This window comes from Puntigrus tetrazona, chromosome 11 (assembly GCF_018831695.1).
Source record: "Puntigrus tetrazona isolate hp1 chromosome 11, ASM1883169v1, whole genome shotgun sequence".
Classification (NCBI taxonomy): domain Eukaryota; kingdom Metazoa; phylum Chordata; class Actinopteri; order Cypriniformes; family Cyprinidae; genus Puntigrus; species Puntigrus tetrazona.
Window position 1 is genome coordinate 20,041,364 of NC_056709.1, and position 17,952 is coordinate 20,059,315.

The following is a 17,952-nucleotide window of genomic DNA, read 5'->3' on the forward strand; positions in this document are numbered from 1 at the left end:
ATCCACACTCAGTCTTGCGATGAATCACACCATACCCGTAATTAGAACCAATAAGCTCATTTATTTATAGATAATTAAAAACCTCCCAGGGTTTCCATGGACAGAGATGCTGCACAAATGATGCATGTGAAGAACATGTTGTATGATTCAGAGTAACTAGTGTGTGCATTAAAAAGTAGACTCTTGTCTTGCAACAGCAGAAATAAACTAAATCTACAGATGGCTCAGATCATTACCGCACAAGTGATTTTTACTTGGACAAAAAGAATCAAGCTATGTGGCACCATGACTTCAGGCTGTACATGGGCTATTGCCACTATCGTGCCTTAACATAATAGTGCCCTCGCCATCAACTCATAATAGTGCCCAACAATTTTTATCAGCTCTAAGTGAGCTTACTGTTAGAGAAGCAACTGAAAGTCAGACTCTTGTAGTTAAGACTGGGTTAAAAACAGAGCATCTGATTGTATCGTGAATGGAAAGAGGATGGAAACAGTTCTAAACACCAGTTAATTTTCATGAATTTAAATAAGTTTATGTTTATGCGACAAGGACTTTTAAATATAATCTTACATAAAATCCAGAAAATTCTACATGATGAAATATTTACAGTCACAGCAACTGAAAAAAACACATTCACTAAAAAAAGTTTCCTTAACCTTTTAAGTTTTTGCTAACTTTCATGACTCTATGAATGAGTTTGTGGTTTTTTTCCATGGAAAATTCCCTAAAAATCCCAGGCTAAAATTTTCCAGCTATTTATTTTTTCCCCTTGATCTGCTCATAATGAAGCCAGCATGCTTGATAGATAAAAATAACCATACAGTTGTGGACCTATAGAAAGGATAATTTTCAATCACCGTAGAATGGAACAGAGATAAAATGGATCGTACAACTCAAAAAAAAAAAGCCTGCAGGAATCATTTTAACCTAAATATCAGTCATGCGCTCCATTATAGAATTATATATGCCACCTAATTGGAGGGAAACTGACGTCAATTCTGCACTGATCCAATATCATCAATCAAAAACGGCTCAATCGCTTGTCATGTACTTATTTTACCATCTTTAGTGGATTTAGGTCAGTTTGTCCCCCCACCAATGAGGCTATTCCTGTCTACACTTTCACATAGTGCTTGACACTCTGCAAATAATCCATCATCATCACATGATAATCACGGTCAATACAATTTCATTACATGAAATGTGGCGGGTTGCCCCAGTCACGACTAATGCTTGTCATGTCTCATTATGAACCGAGGCCTGAAGTATAGAAATCTCCTGCCACGTGAAGCATGTAATTTTGTCACTATTGACAAACGCAATATTATTAGCAAAGAGCAAACTGGACAATTTGGCTCACCTCAGGGCGAACAGGGTCTTCGATGCCCACGACACAGATGCAGGTCAGGTCATTCAGAATGTCAGCCTCGTTGTCCCAGTCTGGCTCTGTTGTGAAGTCCCTCATGGCTACGCAAATGGTCCTTAACCCGTCACAGGCCATTGGCTCGATCACTTTCCTCACCATCTCATCCCGATCTTTGGCCTTGAAGACACGTGGCTGGCCTGAAGCATCAAGGATATGGGAACACCTGACAGAAAAGAGAAATATTTAATAACCAATCAAAACTATAACTACTACATTGTGCTTTAGTGGAAGAATATACAATAAAAGAGAAATGGAAAAAAGGGATCATATCATCTTATTGTTAAATTCAAACTTTAGTTCCAACCTGGTTCAAATAAGCCTGAAGGACATGATTAACTGCATCAGGTGTGTTTGATTAGGGTTGGAACAAACATTTAAGTTTGACACCCCTGTCTTATTCCCTTCACCTCAAATTTTTTCCTTTGCTGTTGTATGCCTCAAGTTTGCGAAATTAGAAAACCAAAAGTTTCGTAACTTCAGACAAGTTATGTTTTCAAACTGTACACTCAATCTCATTTTTCTCCAAACGAAGATTAAGTTACATTTTATTTCTTCTGATATGACCCCTTTAAGAGCTCGACAATTCATCTGGCATACTTGCGCAGGACAATCTCGGAGGCGCCCTTGCTGTACATTCGGAAGCCGGGACCAGTGGCGTTCTTTAGCACGGTACTCATGCTCTTTCGGGAGGAGTTGAACGTGTAAACTTTATAAAGTTTTTCCTCAGGAACTTCATCTCTGATAGGCTGATAGTCTCTCTTCAGGTCCAAAACCAGACCAAGAAGGGCACACTCTGTCTTATTACCCACATGCCTTGGCAGACCTCCCTCCTTCTCTGACGGCTATAGGAAAAAAAGATCATAAATAACAGGTAAGAAAAGTTCAAAAATGATACATCAGATATTGTCAATAAAAATGTTTTTTGTATGAAATTCATAGCATTTAATCACCCATACTGATATTTTCTGACACAAAATCCCAAATTTTTATTAACTGAAATATTGTGGCAGAAGAGTTAAGTACTAAATAGACATAACGTTTATTTATTTAAAAAAAACATTATTAAATTAATTACAGTTAACTTATTATTATTTAAAAGTTTTAGGCTAATTAACATAATATAGTCTAGTTTCTGCATCGTGCGCAATATATAGGCAAAGTATTAGACAAAACACTAAGTAGTACAACTTGCTTCACAATAAATACAAGTCCATTCTGCTTTGCTCTGTCTAGCTGTCTTAAGGCGGGACACTGCAGGTGAATATGATAAAAAACAATTAACTAATAGTTATCTCTTTACTTACCTAGTTGATTGATTACATTGACAGGTCGCAAACTTTTTTGTATGACATGTTTTCTAAAATATTAAGTTTAAATATGCAAATGAGGCATTATTTAATGACATATGAGCTAATTTGAATAGAACAAAAATCCCAAAATCCCAAATACTTGGAACAGACAGAAAGAAAAAAAAATACATTTTGACAGTTTTTTTGGGAAATAAAATGTTGTATATTATCAAAAATCTTATATGAACAAATCCCTCTGTAAAAACCTTCAGGATATAGACAGGATTTAAATGTGAAGTTTGGTGTGTGTGTTACTACTATTAAAGTGGAGATATATGGCTTACTGTAGGAGGAAAAAACACTCATTTTGAGAAACGGCCTTTAAAAATATGTATTGTAATTGAAATCTATTGATACAAATATAGAAAGTGCTATCAAACAAACACTTGACAGGGTCTTTTCAATGTTTTCTTTCCACTAACCTAAAAAAATATTTGATGAAAAAGCAAAAAGCCCAAAATCTCAAATTTGACAGGTGCATGAAAAAAGACTTTGCCTGCAGTGTCTCCCCTTAATCCAAGAAAATGCCTTTTGCCGATGACTCCTTAGTCATTTTGAGCTGTCTGCTCTTGGTAAGTGTGTTTTGGCTGAGGCTGACTGTGGACTTCTAATTTGACAACCCTATAATTAATAAATAAACAAAACAAAACAGATCATTTATTCATCTGTATCTCATTTACGTACGGCTAATTCTTACCAGGATCTTGGTGGTGTAGGCCGAGTTTATAGAGATGCTGTTCACCAGTAGCTCCAGAGTCTCTGAATTAACAGCTTCTGGTTCAGGAATGCTTTTATAGTGTGTGTCACCTATGTAAGCCTGTACCACCGTCATTCGATTCATAGTCAGCGTTCCGGTTTTGTCAGAGCAGATGGCCGTGGCATTACCCATGGTCTCACAAGCATCCAGGTGCCTTACAAGGTTGTTATCTTTCATCATTTTCTGTCGAGGAAAACAGGAATTAATGTGGTGACGCTTGTGGAGAGGAGTGCGCTTACGCCCTCAAACATATATTAGCAAAAATGTAAAGAATCGAGCTACATATACTGACTCATATCCACCTGAACACCCTCAAGACACCAACGAATTAAAGGTTTGTGTTGGCAAACTAACCCAGAGGCTCTCACCTTCACGGAATAAGCCAGAGAGATAGTGACAGCCAGAGGCAGCCCCTCAGGCACCGCTACCACCAGCACGGTCACACCAATAATGAAAAACTTCACAAAGTACTGAATGTAGATTGGAGTGCACTCTGCCGTCCACTCATGGCCCTGGACACCGAATGTATCAATGACAAAGTACAGGATGAGGATGATGACGGTCACTGCAGACATGATGAGACCTGTCGGAGGAGAGGGGGTTTCAAAACCAATATGGCAGAGGAAAACTTGAGTTCATAACAGCAACAGCTGTGGCCTGATGTGCTCTATCTGAATGTTATTTGATTGGGTAACTGTAGGAAGTAGGATAATTAGGTGGAACAGAGCCCAAAGGGACAAGCCTGTTTCCATACTGGGTGACACTGTTTCTTTAAGCAGTAAGTAAAACAAACCTTGGGAACCAAATGCACTAATTTACACAAATTACATCTGAAGAAAATCATGGGCTTCTGAACACATGGCTAATTAGTATAAATATTGTGCTTTAAAAGCTGCACTTTGTTTGCGATGGCAAATATGACCGTCATCTCATGTAGCTATAGATCATTTAAAACTTATGTCATGTTTCTCTTGATTTCCCGGTTTAAAAAATACCTTTCAACTAAATGCATAAAAATATAAACGACATGCACACAGATTTTAATATCTTAGTACCTTTTATATCATAATAAATTTCACAACATATATTAGCAGGAATAATTTCACACCAACAGCTGTCTAGTAGATTCAAAATGTGAATCTATTAAAATGTTAAAAGTCAATTTGTTTTAGAAGGAACAAATTCACAGGAAAAAAAAAGAGACTTTGTTTGACATTGTTTTTTTAGCTACTAAAATTTTAAGTAACAAAACATCAACGAAAAATGTAAGTATGATTAAAAAAAAAAAAAAAAAAAAAAAAAAAAACATCAAGAATGTGATATTTAACCAGTAAAAAAAATTGTATATGGTATACAAGTTTATCCCTTGACACTTGTGTGGTTTCTAACCTGCTTTTCCAATCTGAACAGCTAGCCTGGTCAGCTTGCCCTGCAGCACCGACTTTTCTTTTTTGGTGACGTTGACCTTCTTTTTCTCCTTTTCTTCTTTCTCCTCCTTCTCCTCTGACTCAACACCTTCCTCGCTCTTCAGCGGTTGGATCTCCAGAGCAATGCCATCCTGGGTCTTAGCTGTGGAGGTTGATTTTTAAGGAGTGGTTATGGGAACAAGGGAGGAACATGCCAAAAAAGGATGGAGGGAGATGAGAGGCGGGGGGAATGGGGAAAAAGGGAAGAGGGGAGAGAATGGGCAGTTCAGTAACAGCTAGAGGGCAAGTCATACAGTGGGTTCCTAGAGAATTATACAGAAGAACCATATTAGAAGCACTTGTTTAATGTTAGTTGACTTTGCTTGAGTGAATCTGGGCTGGTAAAGAGAAAACTCTCAATTCACAGAGCCATTCCCCAGCAGTTTAAGGTGGGCATGGTGAACTGAGTAGGATCCAAGCAGCGCACGAGACATTCCATAAAATGGGCTACTCAATTATAATATATCAGGTGTATAAACCTCAAGAAATATTGAAGTTCAACCCATATATATTTCTGACTTGACGACTGTTTTATTAGCTTAGTTTAAGTGAAATTTGTCTTAGATTTGCTTTACTGTGCTATCATGACTTCTCTGGCAGCCCCATCTGTTGACGTTCATCTCAGTTTAAAGCAACTTGCTGGACTTGTGCAATATTGTACTACAATTAACTGCACCAAACTGTAATAAACAAAAAAGAAACTATACATTTATCAAAAAAAGACATTATCAAGGCAAACCAGCTGCTAGTTAAAAAAAAAAAAAAAAAAAAAAACCATTGGGAACTTTGATAACTTTAATTCAATTATGCTACTTGCAGGGATGAAATGACATATTATATTACCCAATTTCCCACTGAAATAGAAACTTAATGGAGTCGAAGATCCAATTCAGCCACTTTGCTGTGGATAGACATTGATCCCTCATCCCCAATTCCCATTAAGTCTCCATTTTAAAAGATACAAAGAGGCCAAGTCGTTATCATTTTGCAGTTAGACTATGTATCATCTCAAACATGGTGTGCAACAGGCTGAAACTCTGGAGTAGTGGGGTTTGAGAAACAGTCCAACAGCCTACCTGACCACCAGTCACAACAAACAACTGACCAGAACTGACAGAGCTGACCAGAACGACCACACATGAATCGGGGATTGATGAACGGACTGACTGTCTGACTGACAACACGAACAGAGGCACGCACGACAAACAAGAGAGTGATTTACAATCAACTTAAAAACAGAAAAAACGGTCCAAACAGCCAGAAATACAACCACCACGAGAAAAACAAGGACTAAGAGGAAGACGAAAAAGATCAAGAGAGATTCTGGTTTATTTTTCCGCTCCCAAAAGAGAGAGTGCGGTACCAGAGAAAGAGGTTTAAGGAGAAAGAAAAGGTCAAATTTTGACCGAGAGAAGAGTGTACGAGACAGCATGAAGTCCTGAGCCACACCCTAGAAAGAAGCAACAGTGAGAAAAACAAAGAGCTAAAGTAAAGAAACGGACAAAAACAACAATCCACAGCCGGTCCATTTTGCAAGGGTGCAACTCCCACATAAGCTACGCCCCTAAGCATTACATTCACATCATAAACCATCTATTCAAAAGCTAATTTATGCATATAAACAATGAAAAAGTCAATGGGAGGCCCTGTCCGTAACCCACTGTCCTTGCTATGCATTCCAGAGTACAAAAACGACAATCATTATATGTATTTAAAAATAAATAAGTAAGGTTGGACGTAATTTTATCCACCCAGAATTGATTAGAGTGTAAAAAGAGGGTGTTTTAAACAAGACAATACCATAGAGCAAGACCTGAACATGATCAAATCTACTAAAACAGCTTTTTGGCTAACACTTAAAGACCAGGGGAAGACATTGCGTTCACATACTCCGTGTTAAACCAATACCAGCTTGTGTGCTTGAGAGCAAGGGCAAAAGGAAGGAGATCTGTGCAGACAAAATGAGCAGTTCTGTCTGGAGCAGATGCTCAGTCCCCGAGCGCTACAGGGGGTGGGGCTGGGGAGGGGTTGTTGGGGTCAACCAGGGCAGAGTGGGCATACTCTGAAACACAGTACAAATGTTCACAGATGACCCTCCCAAGCACGCAGAAATAGTTTGCCTTCTGAAAAGAAGAGGCATCTAAATGTCACATTAGTGAAAATTTAGCTCTACTGTGAAAAAAAAAAAAAAAAAAAAATAGACACATGCAATCATTTACAGTTGACAGTTGCCAATGTAAACACGTTCATGTACGACACTAAATAATACTTTAATGCCGAGTTTATTAAATACAGACATTTAAACAAAAGTCATTTGACATTTTTTTTATTAAGGTATGTCTGAAATATTATCTATTAGCAGAAAATATTGAAGATATTAGTGATGGGTTGGATGGTCGTATAGCTGTCCAACCATCAGCCTACTTTAGTCACCGACTTGGACTAGTGTGTCTAGATTAAAAAATTATTGCAATGCATCTCTCATTATGGCATAAAAAAAATTAAATAAATGAGAAGGAAGTGAACACTGCCTGCACTAAATTGATAAAATGTATTTTATTTTAATATATATTTATAAACAAACCAAAAAAACAAACAAAAAAAAAAAAACAAGAATTTCATATTATGTTTATTTAAATCAACTGACAAACTCTGTAAAAAAAAAAAAAAAAAAAAAAAAAAAAAAGAGGAGCTGCAGAATTGCAGTCTTCTGGCTGCTTAGTGCCGTTTCCAGCAGGTGAGAGTTGCACCCTTTGATAGGTAAAGCGAGGCGAGAAGCTCCCCCGGGCTCAGCAGGAAGGGGTAAGCAACAGCGTGAAAGACAGAGAGAGAAAGTGAGCAAGTGAGTGAGTGGGACTGACACGAGACTCCGAGACTTGCTGCTGAATGGGGAGGGGGGAGGGGGGAGAAGGGAGAGGGAGTGGGAAAGGTTACCTTTGTTGCGATTTTCAGGGGGTCCTTGTTTTTTACCTGTTTAAAACGAGAGAGAGAGGGCGGAGGGCTGATATAACATGGCTCAAAGTAAATAAACCAAAGACAGAAGAAGAAAAGAAAGAAACACAACAACAAAAGAATAAAAACTAGGTAAGTAACACTACATTACATGAGTATATGTGGGATTGGATGTGTCATCTATAGAAAAAGACAAGGACTGGAGGGGCTTTATGCAGGGTACACTGACGGCTCGGTCATTGTTTCTGACTGTGGCATAGAGCTGACAAAACCTCAATACGATTTAGAGGTTTCAACTAATTTTCAAATTTTATTCGCTTGCATCATGAACTATGATAATGCCAACAGGATTTGGCTAAAATCAGAAAGCACTTCTCTCAATTTCCATTGGCAGGCACATACGACAGAAAGATATTTTTGAACATGAGGGGAAAGGGAAAATTACGGCAATTATCTAAGACGATGCCTGAATTGTCATTATAACAAAAACAAAAGAATCGAAATATGCAAAGTTTTAGAGCTGCTCTTTTAGAGAGGAAACCATTTAGACTAGTCTGACCGCTGAATTATGTTGCGACCCAACAAACAGAAATGTAGAAATGACACTGTGATGTTAGGGGGAGTTGTTTTTGACCATATCCTGAAGGACCAGGAGAGCCAGTGAATGCAGTAGGGACATACTGAAGGCTCAATTGGAGGCAGAATAACACGACAGGTTTCTTTGACTGTTCAATTATCATGATCATTTTAGTGTTACGCATGTAACACTTGTGAAAACATTTGAATTAATACATTTAGCCTGTTAGAAATAACTAACTCAAAGTTAGCTTAAACTAACAGAAATAAAAATAAAAAAATGGAGAAAAACTATCAAATAAAAACTAAGATAAAAAAGTAGTTACCACGAAAAGCGACTCAAGGGACACTGTACGTCTCCACTGACATACTGTGATTATTCCCCAAATAAAAATCGAATTTAAACCTTTTTTGAGCAGCAGGCGCTTTGGGGGAGGAAGACAATTCACCAAATCATGTGAACAGCTCTTACCTTTGGCAGGCTGACGGTAGGTAACCTCCCAACTAGAGAGGCAGACTGTTTACTCGCTCAAAGAGAGAGGGAGTTATCCAAATAAGAAAGAAAGCATATTCGTTTCTCACCTTTCTTCACCTTCTTCTCCTCATCCTCACCGCCGGCGCCCAAGAGGGTGAAAATGATTCCAGTCTGAGAGTTCAGGCCCACGGCAGAGACCACCATTCGGCCAGATCCCTCCATCACATGAGTTCCTGAGAGAAAGCAGAAGGAATAGTCATGATGATCCCAGTCAACGATCTCGTCATCATATCAGTGGAATTTCATTTTCCTTAGATTTCGATATCATAGCAATAACTAGCATAATAAAAATAAAAAATGTGTTTAAAAAAAAATAGTATTACATCATGAGTCAATGTTGCCAGGTCTAAATGCTCTTCTGAATCACAAAAGCAAACAACAAACTGTGCTAATATATAGCTGCTTTGTGCTGTACAAATACTGAAAACTATCTCCATAACAAAAAATTTAGCTGGCAGAGGGTGATTCATCTTTTCTGATTCATTACAGAATTGGTGTTCGGGATACCGAGAGACCAGAGACTGCACTGTAATGAATTTAAAGCTTAAAAGTGTGCTATTAAAATGAATACTGCTCATCAATCAATGGCTTTTGAGAGAGCGTTCCCATTTAAGATGGGACTAGAGTCTTGGACACAGAAATAGCACTGTCACACCTTAACAAGCTGCTTGTGTGCTTGAGCAAGGCACTTAACACCAAGGCTGCTCAAGGGGGATTGTTTCTGTAGTGTAAGTTGCTTTGGATGAAAGCATGAGCTAAATGACTGCTTACGTTCTAAATGACAATACTTCAAACAAAAGCAAAGCAGCTGAGTGACTGCCAAAAAAAAAAAAAAAAAAAATACTCCATTGAAGTGGGGTCCAAATTTTTATTTTCTTTAATATTATTATTTCAAAATTACATTACCATGAGAAGAAAAAACATGATGATAATATGATATTAAACGTATAAAACGTGTACGTTTAATTTTTTTGCTTTTAAAATACAAATTATATATTATTATTATTATTTATTTTTATTTTTTCATATTTAATCTGAGATTGTGGCCTCTTTTGCTAACAAAGGGGATGTAAGGAAAAAAGTCGATTTATCTCACCAGAAAGGAGCATGGGGTCCTTCTCCAGGGATTTACGGACCTGATCAGACTCCCCAGTCAGTGAGCTTTCATCAATCTTCAGGTCGTTACCCTGGATCAAGATACCATCAGCTGGGAGGAGGTCACCTGATGGAAAAGAACATGGGATGGTGAATGACTGTGGGATGACTTGGAGACAGAGGAAGAGAAAGACACATTCAGCAATTCAGCAAGAGTAGAGGAGCAGAGGCTGATTTGGCGACCATGACGACAGATCTCTCCTGTGGCTCTTGGACACCCCACGCGTCGCCCACGTTGCAGGCACCATGAGCAGCAGCGCAGTGACTCACGCAAGCCGGTAAGCATGAGTCATGAGCCATTCTTTGTGTCTCAGAGAAGACTGGCAGTCACATATGATCCGTCAAAACCGCTGGTAAATTCAACGAGGAACTCGTCTAAGGTTTAATAAAAAGGCAAAGAGTTCTGGGGGGGAAAACTAAATGCCACAGCACTCATTAAACACAAATATGGCAGAGATCGCTGGTTACAGTGACGTGTCACATCTAGTTCTGTCACACCGTGAAGATAAATCAACAGGTTTACACTGCATTTCTTCGGTTCTGTTCTTATGTTGTAAACTCACCGTATTTGATTTGTGCAATGTCTCCCACAACGATTTCAGCCACTGGGATCTGGATGACCTGACCCTTGCGAATGACGGTGAACTTCTGTTCCTGCTCGATGCGACTCTGCAGCCCACGGAACTGCTTTTCTTTACTCCAATCGTTGAAGGCGGTCACCAGCACCACGATAATGACTGAGAACAAGATGGCAGCACCTTCGATCCAGCCTGCCTGGGCCTCTCCCTCATCCTCAACACCCCCGGACGCTTGGCCGCAGCCTGGAATTGCATAAAAATGGCAAGAGAAAAATCAATCACTAACACCCTCCTGTTCAAAAAACCTGTACTTGAAACTAAACTACAAATCTAAACGTAACCTTCAAACAGGTTCATACAACCTTTAGAGACCATTAAGGGGCCAAGCAATAACAGCGCCAGCTACACGCTCATGTTTTTATCAGTCTCCTCTTTGGAAAGTTTCCTCTTGCCAGAAATATGTTTTATCGCAGATTTACACTTCATTGACCTAATTTCCTCCTGGAGAACTTGTTGACTGTCTAAGGTCATCCTTGTGGTTTGAGCCATATGGGTAATAGGAAAAGCCTGAAATCGCAGCCAAATTCAAGTTCTCCGGCATTCAGAGCGGTGCTTTTGAACAAAAGTCCCAAATGAGGCCGTTATTAAAACATAAACATAAGACGCCAAAATGTTGAGTCACTAATAAAGTCAGAATCAAAATGAAAAACATTAGACTGCTTTCTGGACAGTAGAAAAAAAGGCAGAGGCTTTCCTTAGATCATTAGAGTTTGTTTATTCAAAGCTACCTAAACTTAACTAAGACTATTCAAAAAAAAAAAGTTTGAGAAAAGTTTTTTTTTTTAAAAGAATGCATTAAATATATCAAAAGTGACAGTCAGTTAATACATTCTGTTGCTGCTGTTGTCAATGCATTGTTTGTTGTCAATGTCAATGCCTTGTGCAGGAATAAGTTACATTATAATTAAAATATCAAAATAAAATAAAACAAAATTAAAAAAAAAAAAAATACACGCACACATACATGCACATAAATATAAGTCACAATATTGTTATCTTAACTGTATTTTTGATTAAATAAATGCTTTGATAGGCAACAAACCTTGAAACAGAAGAGTATTTTGCTTTTTAGATTTCTGTTTTAATAACAGTCAAGCAATCAACTTCAGCAATGTCACACATTTTATTTGGGGGAAAAAAAAGCATCTGTATCTGAACTGCTAGCAACATATTAGCATTTGCCAATAAATTATGAATGAATTATAAATTGAATAAAGTTTATTTTGAAATTTGAATAGGTAATTTGAGTGTAGGGAAATAATTCAAACATTGAAATAGACTTCAGAAGTGCAGAAATTTCTTTTAAAGCCACTACTTACTGTCATTGCCTTCCCCCTGAGGGTGGTAGAAGGACAGGCCGAGAGAAATAATGGCTGCCACCTCCAGAATAATGAGGGTGACATCCTGCAGGGCCTCCCATACCAACTGCAGAAAGGTCTTGGGCTTCTTGGGGGGGATGAAGTTTTTACCAAACGATGCATGACGCTTTTCCAAATCAGCAGGGTTACCAGAGAGTCCTGCAAAATATATGAGTATTTATTATTATTATTATAAAAGTATACTTTTGACATTTTACTCATTACTGTAACTCAACACAATTAATATCAATGCAACAGGTCTACATTTCTATGCAATAGGTAAATTTCTCTCTCTGATACCATAAAAACGGGTATTTTGAATCTATGATTGACCTGGACGCACTTGAATCAAATCCTACATTCAACGTGCCACCTGATTTGTAGCCTGTTTGCCTTTTTGACCACAGTGGTGACAGACAAATGAGATGTATGAAGAGTAGCCAATGCAATTAGTTTTTTTCTCTTTTCTTCTTTGCATACATAATTCAAAACAATCCTTAAAAAAAAAAAAACTCAGAAGTGGCACGGACAGCAAGCCAACTAATCGTACGCCCCGATTCATTTAATATGGAAACAATTAAGCATGCCTGGCTGACACCTTTGAATTTTAAAACACTCTCCATGCCATGTCAACTTTCATCAATGCTTCCCGTGATAGATGGTGATGTTGGAAGAGTCATGGCACACGTTTATGCGGTTATTATTTTAACAAGCACACAAACACACACACTAAAAGCAGTCAGATATTTCTGTGTTTCAGGTGGATTATCATGGATATGTGTGTCAAGGTTTATAGGAGCAACAGAACAATTAATCAGTGTTGAGAGCCTGGAGTGCTTGTAGCCGATAAGCCCAGAATATTGAATGAGTTTTAGCCTTTGCTTTAATCAACCAGAAACTAGTACATGGTGTTTGGGAGGGTTTGGGCAAAATAGAAATTTCTTTAAACAGATTTCGCAAAGAAACCATTTTAGGTTAGTCATTTTTCCTATCTGTCTATACATGTGATTTCTTCCCCCCACTTAGTGTAAAAAAAAAAGGTGCCCTGGCAAGATGTCCTCTGCTCACAATCAATCCTCATTCACAAATTGCAGACAGATCAGATATGATGGACTGCTTTCTGCCAGCAGCAGGTCTTTGAAAAACACTGAATCTTGTCAGTACTGCAAAATAAATTATTATGCAACTGAGGAACATGGGAGACGGCGAGAACGTGTGTGCATTCTTCCTCAGGGACGCAGCTGTCGACTGACCAGTGTGTTGATGATTGACACTGCAGCAAGGCTTCCAGGGGGAAAGAGAACAGAAAGCTAGCAGCTGAGATTTTAGATAAGAACCAGAGGATAGAAACAATAAGAGCTTGGCCATAAGTAGGGTGATCCTTAATGACTTATTTATTAAAGGGATAGTTCATCCAAAACTGAAATTTAAAAAAAATAACAACATTGTTTTAAACCATACCAATAAAGTAAAAACGGCCTGTAGATTGCATCCAGGCCTGTTTATAAGCATCATTGTGACCAAATATTTTTCAATCAGCAGGGTCCTGTTTGGTAATCAAGCAATCCTTCTGTTTGCTCTCTACTCTAAATAAGCTGAAGGTCAGAATTGATTTTCCAAAGATTGCCCCCTATCTTTATTTCTCTCCATCTATTTATCTATTGGTGCACTAACGGTCCATTCTAGGCCGGTCTGTGAGTGATTTGTATACGTGTCGACATTTACGAGATTGGGAATTAGGCCGAAAGCATCCCGGCTCTCCGTGTGGAATTTAAAGTCGACGTGGCATTTATTTAAGCATTTCGAGGATCTTCTACATCATCTTGAGTTCTTTATTTAGGCTGGATGTTGCTTTTTTTTTTTTTTTTTATACCAGTCAACATAAACATGCAGTATCAGGACACGAACCAGGTGTATTCCCACAAAACTCCTGACTCACGACAGCCCAGACGACATCCGGCCCTGTCAACAGAATGGTTTCAATTTGGAAGAAAGCATTCTGTCATGCAAATCAGGTAAACAAAAGTCCCATTGCGGCCTAAGGATGGATAGTCGAGGAGCACTCGGAAAACTGTGTGATGATATTGTCCATCGCGGTGCCCTAAATTCAAAAAGCAAAAAAAACAAACAAAAAAAAAAACAACAGTAATAACGCGATGATGATGTAAGGACTGACAGATGGAGGTCTCCATTCAAGAGATCATCAACTACAGGCACCCAAACATTATTCATGTGTTTATACGCTAGAGGCTAACAAGAGCTGACTGCCTCCAGACAACTGCAGTCACATCTATGGCTGGGAGGCTGTTGCCGGGGGCTGGTGTCAAGGTGACTGAAGCGAAGGCTTTGAAAGAGGATGCTGAGGGGAGACGGTTCTGATGGTAATGGAGGAGATCATTAATAGGGCCGCAGAGCTCAGCGGGGCCAGGCTGAGAACCAAGAACAACAGGCTGGATTCCAACTCGGCATGCAAATGACTTAACGAGAGAAAGACGTACAGATAGGGCAGCTGCTCACAAAACGACACCATTCTCCTCGGTTTGCCGTTTGTGGCGTTTTAATCGGCGTACAAAAAATGGATAGTAATAGAGAAGCGTGAAAGAATTTGGAGCTCTTGTCATCAGCAGATATTTGTAGTCACGTGAAATCTCCACAAACTGCAACCGGGGAGGAGTCAAACACTTTGAGCAGTAGTGCTCTATCAAACACACAGATAGAGGGAGGAAGGGGAGAGGAAGGCCATGGACATTATAAATCAAACAAATATTTGTCCAGCCCGTATTATGGGAATCGGTCTTCAATTTTCAGATGCACAGATTGTGCCTAGGTTCTGCCAGATTGACCAATTTGTGACTGGTGACTGGACAGAACATGAAAAAAAAAAATGAAAAATGAAAATTGTGTCATTTACTCATCATTAAGTCATTTACAATGTACACTGCTGTTCAATCAAAATAATACTTCCTAGCTGCAAATAAAAATCTGAACAGCAGGAACAGTAACATTTGCGTGCTACTGCATAATCAGCAATGCTGGCAATAAATTACATTATAAAATGTGTTCTAATAGAAAACCTCTATTTTGAAGTGTACTGATATATCCCAATATTACTGTATTGTTGCATTTCTCATCTGACACAAAGACTGGGCAAGCATAGGAAAACGCAAACAGACTCCAAAATTTGGCATGATAGTTTGTGTCCGTTTACTCGATTCAAAATCTTGTTCAAAATTTGTTTAGGATTTTAGCATTTATTGCAAGAAAATCGTGTTAAAGCTTAAACCTTCCACCTTAAAAAAAAAAAAAAATCCTGCATTTTGTTTTGCTGTCTTGGCCAGGATAAGAGGTGAGAGAGAGATCGTGAACACATGGACAGCATAAGGGCTGTGGCTGTCTGGAGGAGAGCCAGTCACACCCCCTACAGATACACCAACTCTCTTTCTTCTCTGAACAACATGGCCATCATTCTCTCAGAAACCCGCCAACCTGAAGCACACTGCCTAGCAGTAAACACACCAGAACAACACACCATGTGCTCCTTTCTTATGCCGTTTAGTTCAAACCCATTAACGGTTTCTTTATAAAATTACGCTGTGGCTAAAATGAAATAACGAATCATTGTGTTTGAGCTAAGTTTTGGAACTTTTCTGATTTTCTGTGTCGCTCTGAGAAATACTTATGTTGGTCTCTTTCTCCCATAAAACTATTGAAAGGCTTGCAATATAAAGTCATACAGAACACTTATTGTAGATCTAAATCATCAACTAAAGGAAGTTTTGGAAGAGCTTTTTTTGCTTTTAAAATAACGCAATCAACACTGGACAGGTAAATCATTTTATATTTAACGCCTGTCAGCTTATCTCTCTATTGCGCCCCAAAGAAAAGGGCTTTTTTTTTTAATATCTTAAAATCCAATTAATTAAAAGTACAAAATCACAATAGATGTGTTTTAAATTAAAACATGACATGTGCGTTTTAATTTTTAATTGCCCACTTTATCATCATTTGATAAAAGGTAACACATTTATAGCTTGACTGCATCATTTTAACGTTTTACCTTGAACTACTGCAGTAAATCTATTCGATGCTGCACAGTGTGAGACTTATTTCATCGTGCCTTTGAACTGCTTAAAATAAATATATTTAGCATCAATCTGTTATTCAAACTAGGCAATCCTTCCTCAGAACATCACAAAGCAATAACACCATAGTTTTTAAAATTGATGATATTATAGACTCTATCGAAGCTTTTTTGAAAAGATATAAAACATCATATCATTTTTAGAGTATTTCCATGGTGTGAAATGATCTCAAATGCTTTTCCAGCCTACTTAAGGGCTATTAAATGAAGTTTATTATAAGCGTTGTATCTAACAGTACTGCGACTTTGGTCCCATATTGCTTAAATACAAAAATAGCAAGGAAAGGACATTTTCCAATCTGCTTCTTTCTATCTGGTTAAGGAACTGTTCATCAGCTCTTAATGATGCGTTTGGTTTGCAACTTGCCTGTGTAGCAGAATAAAAGTAATAAGCCATGCTAACAGGACACAATGTTCTTGTTGTGGAGAATTTGAGGAGTTGTGTGCTTAATAAAGGTCTTAGTTTGTCATGCAAGACTGGTCTTCAATTAGCCTTAACTTTTTTTTTTTTTTTTTTTTTGCCAAAACACAAGGGGGAGAAAAAGGTGAGAAAAACATGTCATTTTAATGTGTTTTTCCAGCTAGCTCACATCTCATGAAGAAAGTCCCCATTAATACACACCGGACCGCATGCAGTTATAAAAGAATAACCTCCATATTTATCCCAATATACTGTTGAAACCATAAAATGTGTATGCATATTAATGTGTCTGTCCTTTTCTCTGAGTACAGCTTTAAAAAGATAAATACAAATCCTTATAAAATAAACATGCACACACGCTTATCACCAGACCCAATTCCATTTTGCTTTAGCGAGGAAAGAATATGCAGAATAGCTTTAAACATGATAAAATGTGGTACTACACTACTCATGTATAATGTCATAAAATTATAGCAGGGTTGGGCAAAATTCAGTTGAAGAACTGGTTCTCTTTCAGTTAATGAGTTTGAACTTTGTGTGTGTGTGTGTGTGTGTGTGTGTGATATATATAGTACACGCTAATAAACACTATACTCAGTCACGCAATACAGACATTATTAATATTAATAGTTTGAAAATAAAAGTACAATAATAATAATTTGCAGGGTTTGATGTGATATGAGCTAATTGGTTGTTCGATTTAAGAAGGCAAAACTTACGGACTAAAAATAAAATATTTTAAATAAAAATTTTGGTTAAAAGGTCATTTATTAAATTTTTTTTATCATTTTCGTTTGAACTCTTTACATTCAAAATCTGGTTTGCTTTCTCAGTTCAAACTTATGAGTTCTAAAAGCATTTCTGCTCTAAATAACAAACAACCCTTGATTTTAGGGTCTGCTGCCTTTCTCGTCACACAACTCATGCTAAGGCATGTTAAACAAAGGTCTTAAACAAATATGCTGACTAACGCCTCATTTAGCAATCTTAAGGTCAAAGCCTTAGAAATGGAGTCTCTTTTTTAACAATAGGCTAGTTACTATAGATGAATCCTACAAGTCATTGAAGAGGAGAAAACGACAAAGATCTGGGGTTCTGCAGTGTGCACGGGGAACTTGAGGTACATCATCGTCCCCTGCTTCCATTGCCCTTTCAAAACACCACCTCCAACTCTC

At 38.1% G+C, this 17,952-nt stretch overlaps 1 protein-coding gene across 6 annotated transcripts in view; it reads right to left on the reverse strand.

Moving 5' to 3' along the window:
- atp2b4 (ATPase plasma membrane Ca2+ transporting 4) overlaps positions 1 to 17,952 on the reverse strand; it is a 74,670-nt gene that overhangs the window by 21,541 nt on the left and 35,177 nt on the right. For 4 of the 6 annotated variants that reach the window (XM_043251847.1, XM_043251842.1, XM_043251843.1 and 1 more), the window contains exons 3-12: positions 12,177 to 12,374; positions 10,783 to 11,040; positions 10,161 to 10,286; positions 9,112 to 9,237; positions 7,936 to 7,971; positions 4,925 to 5,104; positions 3,904 to 4,118; positions 3,476 to 3,718; positions 2,027 to 2,271; positions 1,364 to 1,592 (exon numbers count right to left, since the gene is read on the reverse strand). In XM_043251847.1, coding sequence (XP_043107782.1) covers positions 1,364 to 1,592; positions 2,027 to 2,271; positions 3,476 to 3,718; positions 3,904 to 4,118; positions 4,925 to 5,104; positions 7,936 to 7,971; positions 9,112 to 9,237; positions 10,161 to 10,286; positions 10,783 to 11,040; positions 12,177 to 12,374 — 1,856 coding nt within the window. The remainder of the gene's footprint in view (positions 1 to 1,363; positions 1,593 to 2,026; positions 2,272 to 3,475; positions 3,719 to 3,903; positions 4,119 to 4,924; positions 5,105 to 7,935; positions 7,972 to 9,111; positions 9,238 to 10,160; positions 10,287 to 10,782; positions 11,041 to 12,176; positions 12,375 to 17,952) is intronic. The other 2 variants (XM_043251844.1, XM_043251845.1) reach the window with 1 other exon arrangement.